At 46.0% G+C, this 12,735-nt stretch overlaps 1 protein-coding gene across 1 annotated transcript in view; it reads right to left on the bottom strand.

Annotated features, from left to right (window-relative positions):
• The window catches only part of LOC309569822 (ribosomal protein S6 kinase 2 beta-like), a gene marked incomplete at its 3' end in the record, with an annotated part of 195,203 nt that extends 182,916 nt beyond the window's left edge, over positions 1-12,287 (bottom strand). Inside the window, exon 1 of the mRNA XM_082275825.1 lies at positions 12,140-12,287. Within this exon, the coding sequence (XP_082131951.1) occupies positions 12,140-12,273 (134 nt within the window). The 5' untranslated portion in view covers positions 12,274-12,287. The remainder of the gene's footprint in view (positions 1-12,139) is intronic.
• Between the last annotated feature and the right edge of the window lie 448 nt (positions 12,288-12,735).

Raw genomic sequence — 12,735 nt, 5'->3', positions numbered from 1 at the left:
ACACTTGTCTTTGTACTTCTCACCTGGTTGCCCCACACACGCTTGAAACCATCTGAACCAAATAAGTTTATCTTGGTCTCCTCAGACCACAGGACATGGTTCCAGTAATCCATGTCCTTAGTCTGCTTGTCTTCAGCAAACTGTTTGCAGGCTTTCTTGTGCATTATCTGGGACGACAGCTATGCAGACCAATTTGATGCAGTGTGCGGCGTATGGTCTGAGCACTGACAGGCTGAACCCCCACCCCTTCAACCTCTGCAGCAATGAAGGTAAGAAAGATCTGCTTCTCCAGATGAGATGAGTGAATCTGATGGAATCTCCACATGAGTGCTTGCCCTGGCTCGCCTCCGTGAACAATGTCAAGATAAGAAGAAATTCCTGCACATCGCTAGAGTTCCAAATGCCTTTATTGTAATTTCCAAAGTGGCATGACAAAACACCAACCAGTCCATGTAGACGCGTTTCACACAGTACAACTGTGCCTAATCATTACACAGACATGTCACACTGGTATATCTATGTACCAGTGTGACATGTCTGTGTAATGATTAAGCACAGTTGTATTGTGTGAAACGCGTCTACATGGACTGGTTGGTGTTTTGTCATGCCACTTTGGAAATTACAATAAAGGCATTTGGAACTCCAGCGATGTGCGGCCATTTCTTCTAATCTTAACCTCTGCAGCAATGCTGGCAGCCCACATACCTGGTTTAATGATCATGATATCACTGTGCTTGATTGGCTAGCAAACTTGCCTGACCTAAACCCCATAGAGAATCTGTGGGGTATTTTCAAGAGGAAAATGGGAGACACCAGACCAAACAATGCAGATGGGTTGAAGGCCGCTATCAAAAAAACCTGGGCTTACATAGCATCTCAGCAGTGCCACAGGCTGATCGTCTCCATGCCACGCCGCAATGATTCATGCGAAAGGAGCCCTGACCAAGTATTGAGTGAATACTATACTGTACATGGACATAATTTGCAATAGACCAACATTTCTGTATTAAAAATCCTTTTTTTATTGGTCTTATGTAATATTCTAATTTTCTGAGATACTGAATTTGGAGTTTTCACTAGCTGTAAGCCATAATCATCAAAATTAAAAGAAAGAAATGCTTGCAAAATATCACTTTGTGTGTAACACATCTATATAAAATGCGGGTTTCACTTTTTGAATTGAATTACCAAAATAAATGAACTTTTTGATGATATTCTAATTTTATGAACACCTGTACACGCACATGAAATTTAATGGCATCCCAGTCTTAATCTGTAGGTTTCAATATTGAGTTGGCCCACCCTTAGCAGCTATAACAGCTTCAACTCTTCTGGGAAGGCTGTTTACAAGGTTTAGGAGTGTGTCTATGGGAATGTTTGACCATTCATCCATAAGCGCATTGGTAAGGTCAAGGAAATGATGTTGGCGAGAAGGCTTGGCTCACAGTCTGTGCTCTAATTCATCCCAAAAATGTTCTATCGGGTTGAGGTCAGGACTCTAAACAGGCCAGTCAAGTTCCTCCACCCAAAACTCGCTTACCTATGTCTTTATGTACCTTGCTTTGTGCACTGGTACAAATCATTTGGGGGATTATGGTGTGGGGTTGTTTTTCAGGGGTTAGGTTGGCCCCTTAGTTCCAGTGAAGGGAACTCCTAAGGCGTCAGCATACCAAGACATTTTGGACAATTTCATACTCCCAACTTTGTGGGAATAGTTTTGGGTTGGCCCCTTCCTGTTCAAACATGACTGCGCACCAATGCACGCAGCAAGGTCCATAAAGACATGGATGAGTGAGTTTCAGCAGGAGGAACTTCTCTCCAACATCAGTGCCTGACCTCTCAAATGCGCTTCTTGAAGAATGGTCAAATATTTCCATATAGCTGCAGACTAAGACTAGGATGCTGGTGTAGCACCCTACAGGTAGGTGCTAGGCAAATGTATAGTGAGCCTTGTCTGCCTAACAGCAGAGCTGTGATTTATTTATTTATTTAGGGTGTCAAGGCTTCCAGATGTGCCTGCTGAGGGGAGAAGTATCCCCACTGGCTCCTGTGAGAGGATTCTCATAGGGCAGTGTGGGAAGCCCAATCAGGGGACACATCCCAGCTTGTAACTACCCCAGAAGGCAGATTAGGCTGCAAAGGAGTCTGGGAGTGGGTATAAGTTTGGGAGGAAGTGCGTGGCAAGTTGTCTTTGGTGGTTGGAGAGTCCCAGGAGGGAGAGTGAGGCTGTCTCTCCTCCTGTCTGAGGAATTGGATGTCTCGTGGTGTCACCTGAGAATCCAGAGAGTGCTCAGCTGAGCTGAGGGGATCCGGTGTGCCGAGAGCCTGCGGAGCGAGAGGGGTCCAGTCCCAGGAAAGCCTACACAGGTCGTGAGTACTGAGGATTGCCCCTGGGGGTCTGCCAGAGTTAGAGGGGACCACTCCAGAAGAGGATCTGGGATCCAGTGCCAGCTAGCTGAAAGGGGGTACCTAGGTTGAGGACCCTGAAGTTACAGAGGGGGATACATAGACAGTGGACCCCCAAGAATTCAAGGTTAAAGGGGCGCCTGCATTTGGGACCTGAATTGTACAGAGTGTGTCAGTTAACAGTTGCAGCTTTACAGAAATCTACAACGTACTACCATAAGCCAGTGCAAGGCAGTAGGGGAGTATTCAGTGACTGCAGTACAGCAGTGACAGTAATTCTACAATTCACAGTCCTGGATCTTCTATCAAGCTACAGTGTGTTCTCAGTGTTAGTGAGTGTTGGCTGGCGTCAAGAAAGCTCCAACGGGCATTTTTCCAGGATTAAGTCCCAAGTGTAATTAGTTAAGCCAAAGGAGTATCCCACTCATTCCCTTCTCCCATCCCCTTTTTCTATAATAAAATAACAAAACCAAGATGCCGCAGTCCTCCATCTCTCAGCTCTCACACCCAGGGTCGCAGGCTCACAGCTCACATGGGCTGGAGGGGTAACTGGTAAGAATGACAGACCCACATCAGGCCATAGCCCTGGAAAACCTGCTACAAAATTAAAGTTTATGTGTGTGTGTAAAGGCAGGCATCCCAATACTTTTGGTAATAAAGTGTGTATATATATATATATATATATATATATATATACACATATATATATATATATACATACATACATATACATATATATATATATATATATATATATATATATATATATACATACATATATATATATATATATATATATATATATATATATATATATATATATATATATATATATATACATACATATATATATATATATATACATACATATATATACAGTGGGTACGGAAAGTATTCAGACCCCCTTAAATTTTTCACTCTTTGTTATATTGCAGCCATTTGCTAAAATCATTTAAGTTCATTCTTCTTCCTCATGAATGTACACATAGCACCCCATACTGACAGAAAAACACAGAATTGTTGACATTGTTGCAGATTTATTAAAAAAGAAAAACTGAAATATCACATGGTCCTAAGTATTCAGACCCTTTGCTCAGTATTTAGTAGAAGCCTCCTTTTGATCTAATACAGCCAGGAGTCTTTTTGGGAAAGATGCAACAAGTCTTTCACACCTGGATTTGGGGATCCTCTGCCATTCCTCCTTGCAGATCCTCTCCAGTTCTGTCAGGTTGGATGGTAAACATTGGTGGACAGCCATTTTTAGGTCTCTCCAGAGATGCTCAATTGGGTTTAAGTCAGGGCTCTGGCTGGGCCATTCAAGAACAGTCACGGAGTTGTTGTGAAGCCACTCCTTCGTTATTTTAGCTGTGTGCTTAGGGTCATTGTCTTGTTGGAAGGTAAACCTTCGGCCCAGTCTGAGGTCCAGAGCACTCTGGAGAAGGTTTTTGTCCAGGATATCCCTGTACTTGGCCGCATTCATCTTTCCCTCGATTGCAACCAGTCGTCCTGTCCCTGCAGCTGAAAAACACCCCCACAGCATGATGCTGCCACCACCATGCTTCACTGTTGGGACTGTATTGGACAGGTGATGAGCAGTGCCTGGTTTTCTCCACACATACCACTTAGAATTAAGGCCAAAAAGTTCTATTTTGGTCTCATCAGACCAGAGAATCTTATTTCTCACCATCTTGGAGTCCTTCAGGTGTTTTTTAGCAAACTCCATGCGGGCTTTCATGTGTCTTACACTGAGGAGAGGCTTCCGTCGGGCCACTCTGCCATAAAGCCCCGACTGGTGGAGGGCTGCAGTGATGGTTGAATTTCTACAACTTTCTCCTATCTCCTGACTTCATCTCTGGAGCTCAGCCACAGTGATCTTTGGATTCTTCTTTACCTCTCTCACCAAGGCTCTTCTCCCCCGATAGCTCAGTTTGGCCGGACGGCCAGCTCTAGGAAGGGTTCTGGTCGTCCCAAACGTCTTCCATTTGAGGATTATGGAGGCCACTGTGCTCTTAGGAACCTTAAGTGCAGCAGAAATCTTTTTGTAACCTTGGCCAGATCTGTGCCTTGCCACAATTCTGTCTCTGAGCTCTTCAGGCAGTTCCTTTTGACCTCATGATTCTCATTTGCTCTGACATGCATTGTGATCTGGAAGGTCTTATATAGACAGGTGTGTGGCTTTCCTAATCAAGTCCAATCAGTATAATCAAACACAGCTGGACTCAAATGAAGGTGTAGAACCATCTCAAGGATGATCAGAAGAAATGGAAAGCACCTGAGTTAAATATATGAGTGTCACAGCAATGGGTCTGAATACTTAGGACCATGTGATATTTCAGTTTTTCTTTTTTAATAAATCTGCAACAATGTCAACAATTCTGTGTTTTTCTGTCAGTATGGGGTGCTATGTGTACATTCATGAGGAAGAAGAATGAACTTAAATGATTCTAGCAAATGGCTGCAATATAACAAAGAGTGAAAAATTTAAGGGGGTCTGAATACTTTCCGTACCCACTGTATATATATATATATACATACATACATATACATATATATATATATACTGTATATACAATGTATGCATTACACAAGCTACTGGGTATTTAACTATGTGACTAGTTTCACTTTCATATACGACCTGTGTGCAATCCTTGTACATGGAGTATTTTTTTTTTCTTTCATGTATTTTGGACGTGACTAATCAGCTCCCCATCTGTCTACTTTCCCATCCAGCTGCTCTTATCGCTCCAGGGTTGCAGCAGCTCTGTTACTATATACTTCCACCCTCTGAATTTCCTAGGCTGGGGTTTTCCCAAATACCTGCGGAAATTTACACCCAACAAAAGCCACACTGTGATCTACAGCATTGTGTAACAGAATCTGAGCTCTGTGACTCCTCTCCATTCATTGATTGGTGATACCATGCAGTCAATCTCCACATAATAGATCAAGCAACACATCTACTGTATAATTGGTGTGATGGCCTAATATGCACTATATTGCTAAAACTATTGGGACGCCCCTCCATATCATTGGATTCAGGTGTTCCAATCACCTCCATGGTCACAGGTGTAAAAAATCAAGCACCTAGGCATGCAGACTGCTTCTACAAACATTTGTAAAAGCATGGTCGCTCTCAGGAGCTCAGTGAATTCAAGCATGGTACCGTGATAGGTCGCCACCTGTGCAATAAGCCCATCTGTGAAATTTCCTTGCTACTAAATGTTACACGGTCAGCTGTTAGTGGTATTATAACAAAGTGGAAGCAACTGGGAACAACAGCAACTCTGCCACAAAGTGGTAGGCCATGTAAAATGACAGAGCTGGGTCAGCACATGCTGAAGCGCACAGTGTGCAGAAATCGCCAACTGTCTGCAGGGTGATTAGCTGCAGACCTCCAAACTTTGTGTGGTCTTCAGATTAGCACAAAAACAGTGTGTAGAGAGCTTCATGAAATGGGTTTCCATGGCCGAGCAGGTGCATTCAAGCCTTAAATCACCAAGTGCAATGCAAAGCTTCGGAAGCAGTGGTGTAAAGCACACCACCACTGGACTCTAAAGCAGTAGAGACGTGTTCTCTGGAGTGACGAATCATGCTTCTCTGTCTGGCAATCTGCTGGACTCATCTGGGTTTGGCCATTTCCAGGGGAACGGTACTTGCCTGAATGCATTGTGCCAAGTGTAAAGTTAGATACGGGGGGGGGGGGGGGGGGGGTTGTTTCTAAGGGGTTGGGCTTGGCCCCTTAGTTCTAGTGAAGGGAACTCTTAAGGTGTCAGCATACCAAGACATTTTGTACAATTTGTTTAATTGCACCAGTACATAAAACAAGGCTCATAAAGGCATGGATAGAGATGGATAGACATGGATGGGACACATTAATGGCTGTGTGTTGAGTTATTTTGAGGGGACAGCAAATTTACACTGTTATACAATCTGTACACTCACTACTTTACATTGTAGCAAAGTGTCATTTCTTCAGTGTTGTCACATGAAAAGATATAATAAAATATTTACAAAAATATGAGGGGTGTACTCACTTTTGTGAGATACTGTAAGTACACACTATAGAGGGATATGCTTTAGGCTGCATTCACATATTATTTTTATTTTTACTAAATACTAAAATATAATCACGTTAAGGCTCCGTTCACATGTCAGCGTATGATCGCGGGCAGAACCGCCGCGGTTCCGCCCGCGATCCGGAGATTTATTGCAAATCGCGGGACGCCTAGCGTTGCCCGTTGCTTTGCAATAGCCCCCCAAACGCCGAGCGATGTTGCCGCGATTTCCGCCTGCCGAATCACGGCAACATCGCGCAAACAAAATTTGCGGGACGCAATACGCTCCAAAGAAGTACAAGAGCTTCTTTGGAGCGTATTGCGTCCCGCGATTTTGTTTGCGCGATGTTGCCGCGATTTCCGCCTGCCGAATCGCGGCAACATCGCGCAAACAAAATCGCGGGACGCAATACGCTCCAAAGAAGCTCTTGTACTTCTTTGGAGCGTATTGCGTCCCGCAAATTTTGTTTGCGCGATGTTGCCGTGATTCGGCAGGCGGAAATCGCGGCAACATCGCTCGGCGTTTGGGGGGCTATTGCAAAGCAACGGGCAACGCTAGGCGTCCCGCGATTTGCAATAAATCTCCGGATCGCGGGCGGAACCGCGGCGGTTCTGCCCGCGATCATACGCTGACATGTGAACGGAGCCTTAACGTGATTATATTTTAGTATTTAGTAAAAATAAAAATAATATTAGCCTTTTCCTGCCTGTGCTCTAACTTCTGTGCATGAGCTGCCTGCGCGCCCCATGCGGCTCGCTCTGTGACCAACGAGTCCACGATCCCGGCCCCTTACCATGTGATCAGCTGTCAGCCAATGACAGCTGATCGCACGATGTAAAGAGAGCCGGTAATCAACTTTTTTTCCCCTCACTTTAACAGCGTGAGGAGAAAAGAAAAAGCCAATCACTGGCTTCTGTCAGAGGGACATCGGTCCCGAAGAAAGAGAGAGACGCTGCCACCTCATTTGTGCCCACCAGTACCACCTACCAGTGCAAATAAGTGCCGCCTATCAGTGCCCAGTGCCGCCTACCAGTGCCCACCAGTGGCACCTATCAATGCCCACCAGTGCCACCTATTAGTGCCAATCAGTGCTGCCAATCAGTGCCTCCTCATCAGTGCTGCCTATCAGTGTAACCTACTAGTGCCTATCAGTGCCCATCAGTGCCACCTATTAGTGCCCTTCAGTGCCACCCATCAGTGCCACCCCATCAATGCCCACCACTGCCACCTCATCAGTGCCCATTAGTGCAGCCTTTTAGTGCCCATCAGTGCAGCCTAGGAGTGCCCATCAGTGCAGCCTCATCAGTGCACATCAATGAAGGAGAAAATGTACCGGTTTGCTAAATTTTATAACAAACTATGAAAACTAATTTTTTATTTTTTTCAAATGTTTCGGTCTTTTTTTGTTTGTTTAGCAAAAAATAAAAAACCCAGCAGTGATTAAATACCACCAAACAAAAGCTCTATTTGTGTGAAAAAAAATGATAAAAATCTCATTTGGGTACAGTGTTGCATGACCGCGCAATTGTCATTCAAAGTATGACAGCACTGAAAGCAGAAAATTGGCCTGGGCAGGAAAGGGGGTGAAAGTGCCCAGTAGTAGGCAAGTGGTTAATAGTAATGTATTATTATTATTGTCAATAAATGTTAATAGGCAAAAAATTTGGGGGAGCATACCCATGTATTTGACGCAGTAGTGGGCTTGAGCACGATATGGCCATATGGTGGGACCAAATCCCCATTTTTATTTAATTAAATAATAATAATAATAATAATAATAATAGTATTTAACCCTTTCGCTGTCAGGTCCGCACGTCATACAGACCCAGGGCCGGGACAAGGGGTGGGCAGGAGGGATGGTTGCTCTGGGCGCAATGGTTTATTGCAGGGATGGGGGGGGGGGGGTGCCTTGACCCTAACCCTAAGGGAAGGGGGGGGCGGAGTTTGGCATCCTTGCCCTGGGCGTTGGATGACCTTGTCCCGGCACTGTACGGACTTGTCTGTGAGGCATTTCATACACAATCCGGTGGCTGCAGCCTTCAGGATTGTGTGTAAAACTATCAGGCAGACTCCTGCCTGTCAGGTGGAAGCATTCTACCGGCTGCATTGCCACCCGATTCCTTCCACACACCCCCGATACCGGTGCCCCCCTCCCCCACCATGTATTCTAGCCTCTGCTTGCCCATCTGTGGGCCCGGGACTGATAGGGACAGTGACGGCGGATGGACAGGAGGACGCACGTCCACTCTCCTCCCCTTCTTACTGTGACCAAGAAAAGAGATGTGCATGATGTCACTTCCAGGTCACCTGTCACTTTCCCCAGCTAGCTTAGCCAGGAAGGAATGTATGGACTTGCCATTTGCATTGCAACACATTCAGTGGAGCCCAGAGGAGACATGCAGAGTCCTTTAGACCCTGTATGTCTCATTAAAGAGTACCTGTCACCTAAAAATCATCACAGCCTATTGATTTGAATGGAAGTCGCACCGCAAGTCGGATCCGACTTGCGGCGCGATCTGCACTGTGAGAATCTTGAGGGGGAACTCCACGCCAAAAATGGGAAAAAACTGCGTGGGGGTCCCCCCCAGGTTCCAAACCAGGCCCTTCGGGTCCGGTATGGAATTTGAGGGTAGCCCCACGCCGAAAAAACGGCGTGGGGTCCCCCCCAAAATCCATACCAGACCCTTATCCGAGCATGCAGCCCGGCAGGCCAGGAAAGGGGAGGGGATGAGCGAGCGGCCCCACCCCCCCTGGACCACACCAGGCCACATGCCCTCAACATGGGGGGGTGTTGGTGCTTTGGGGCAGGGGGAGCTCTGCACCCCCCACCCCAAAGCACCTTGCCCCCATGTTGAAGAGGACAAGGGCCTCATCCCCACAACCCTGGCCGGTGGTTGTGGGGGTCTGCGGGCAGGGGGCTCATCGGAATCTGGAAGCCCCCTTTAACAAGGGGGCCCCCCAGATCCCGGACCCCCTCCCTATGTGAATGGGTATGGGGTACACTGTACCCCTACTCATTCACCACATAAAGGCAGTGTATGGAAATAACGACAGGAGACGTTTTGGAAAGTTTATTAAAAATCTTCATTCGGCTCTTCTTGTCTTCTCCTCTCCGGTCTTCTGCTCTTTTGCTGTCCGGTCTTCTCCTCTCCAGTCTTCTGGTCTTCTGCTCTTTTGCTGTCGGCTCTTCTTCTTCCTCAAGTCCTCCTCCGACGTCTCCGGTGATTATGCCGGTCTCTGGTCTCTGCAGCTTATTGTATAGACATTAGGGGCGTGGCCCCAATGAAGTCATTGGGAGGCCCCACCCCCTCATGTCACATATGACGTCATATGTGACATGAGGGGGCGGGGCCACGCCCCTAATGGCTATATAATAAACTGCAGAGACCGGCATAATCACCGGAGACGTCGTCGGAGGAGGACCGGAGGAAGAATAAGAGCGGACAGCAAAAGAGCAGAAGACTGGAGAGGAGAAGACAAGAAGAGCGGACAGCAAAAGAGCAGAAGACCGGAGAGGAGAAGACAAGAAGAGATGGATGAAGATTTTTAATAAACTTTCCAAAACGTCTCCTGTCGTTATTTCCATACACTGCCTTTTATGTGGTGAATGAGTAGGGGTACAGTGTACCCCATACCCATTCACATAGGGAGGGGGTCCGGGATCTGGGGGGCCCCCTTGTTAAAGGGGGCTTCCAGATTCCGATGAGCCCCCTGCCCGCAGACCCCCACAACCACCGGCCAGGGTTGTGGGGATGAGGCCCTTGTCCTCATCAACATGGGGGCAAGGTGCTTTGAGGTGGGGGGTGCAGAGCTCCCAAAGCACCAACACCCCCCCATGTTGAGGGCATGTGGCCTGGTGTGGTCCAGGGGGGGTTGGGCAACTCGCTCTTCCCCTCCCCTTTCCTGGCCTGCCGGGCTGCATGCTCAGATAAGGGTCTGGTATGGATTTTGGGGGGGATCCCACGCCGTTTTTTCGGCGTGGGGCTACCCTCAAATTCCATACCGGACCCGAAGGGCCTGGTTTGGAACCTGGGGGGACCCCCACGCAGTTTTTTTCCCATTTTTGGCGTGGAGTTCCCCCTCAAGATTCTCACAGTGCAGGTCACGCCGCAAGTCGGATCCGACTTGCGGTGCGACTTCCATTCAAATCAATAGGCTCCCAAAGGGAACCATTGATTTTGAATGGAGGCAGAAAAACGCTGCTAAAAGCAACGTGGCCAAACGTGCAATAACGCAAATGGAAAAAGCTACTGAAAGCACGTTTAACAGCTGCTTTTTCCCGGCGTCAGAAATAGCTTTGCAGGACGTTTTTTCTAACGTCCCGTGTACATGGAGCCTAAGAGCGCATGATCATCATGGGAAATGTAGTTCCAAAACATCTGGGGTGCCAAGGTTTGCCATCACTGCTCTAGGGTGTTTGCTTTCAGAAAATATAAATAAATTAATAATAAATATAAATAATTTTTTTTTTTTTATTTTATAATTTTCAGACCGAAAATTATTTTTTAAACATGTGTGCAAAAGAAATGCAAAGGCGGCTTTGGCAGCGAAAAGGTTAATGATAGTAATATTATTTATAATAATAGTAATGATAATATTAACAACAATGCATTTTTTATTGTTAATCATTGTTATTATTATACAGGGCTAACATTTTGTGGAGCGCTTTTCAAAATAAAGGAAGACACTACAATTAAAATACAAGTAAAGAGAATTAGGAGGACCCCTCATAATAAAGGCTTATGCCCCGTACACACATACCGATCGTCGGCCGACCGATTGGCCGTCTTTTGTCCGTTGCTGTCTTGTCTGTTGAAAACTGCAAAAGACTGCACACGAATTTTGTCGGCCAACAACAGCCGACTGCAGAAGTGATGTCATGTGATGGTTCACTTTCCTTGTCTTTTTTCTTTTCTGAGCATGCCCAGTCTTGCAAATCTGCTGTCTGTCGGCCGAATTCTGTACTGACTGGCGAACAATCGGCCGTTCTGGTGTCGGCATACAAAAATTTTAATGCTTGCACGACAGATTCTGTTCGGACGAAAGTGCGCTGTCGGAAGCATCATACTAACAAGCCGAAAATCGGCCGATCGTTCGGCGGCCGAATCTTTTCGGCCGACAATCGGCACGTGTGTACGGGCCTTTACAATCTAAAAGTGTTACAAAAAGTAATAAATGTAGGGATAAGTTAAAGTATAACTAAAGATATGTTTAGGATATAGTAGAGAGGGACCAGAACCCCTGCCAGGTTTTTATCACTGTCTGTGCCCCCATTAGGGAGATTCAAATTTTCCATTTGCCCTATTTATCTTCATCATCGAAAGTGAAAGTGAAAGAAAAACCCAAATTTTGGGTTGACACCAGAACAGTAATAGAGGGGAAATCTTTCAATGGGGACACTAGTTCTAGTGACTACCAGGGATGCCCTTACTTTTCCTCTCAATTCCTGTATTGGCTATGGGACAGGAAGTGAAGGAAAATCTCCCCAATGGCATAGATGGTTATAACTCCTCCTTACTCTCCCAAAAAAAAATGTTTTGTCTTCAGTTCTACTTTAATGGAGAAAGTAGAAGTTCAGTTTTCAGCTGGAGGTGGGATAGGCTTCCCTGAAGAAATTCGTTTTTGGGGATCATCTATGAAAAAAAGTGTTTTAGAAGTATCTCTTGTTAGTACATACCTATGACCTTCTCGCACCATTTTGAGCGCTACCTCCATTTTTAGCTTCTGGCTCCATGCTCTATAGACCTTCCCAAATCCTCCATCTCCCACCAGCTCCAGCCCCTCCAGATCTCCGGGTGGGAGACGCTGCATGTTGGAGCTCGGCAGACAACACAAATACTGAGCTGTTAGAGGTGTGGAAGGTTTTATGATTGCTCGGGGAGTGGAGATCAGAGCCCACAGAGGACGTCACACTCTGTGCATGTGATTACAACTACATTGCAGACGAGGAGTTTCTGCTCTTCTTTCACTTCTAGTAATTGGCTTATTCAAAGTCTTTTATCCCTTTCCTAAGGGCAGATATGCGATGACTTTGCTTCGTGTTATTTGTGTGCGTGTAAGATGGCAGTGCTATATAATAATAACCAGAGGGCTAGCTGATGGGGCAGGTGTTACTTTCCTCCATATTTTCCAAATTAACTCATTGGGAGCCAAGCGGTGGCGACTCTAGGAACAATATAAAGGGGGGCACATACGATACCACAGTCAAAACTGGGGGGCACTAATAATTTTTTTTACCACTAAATCATACCACTGAAAAAAACTAAATAAGTA

This window comes from Pelophylax lessonae (genome assembly GCF_965119305.1).
Source record: "Pelophylax lessonae genome assembly, chromosome: 13".
NCBI classification, from domain to species: domain Eukaryota; kingdom Metazoa; phylum Chordata; class Amphibia; order Anura; family Ranidae; genus Pelophylax; species Pelophylax lessonae.
This window is presented reverse-complemented; position numbering and strand designations above follow the sequence as displayed.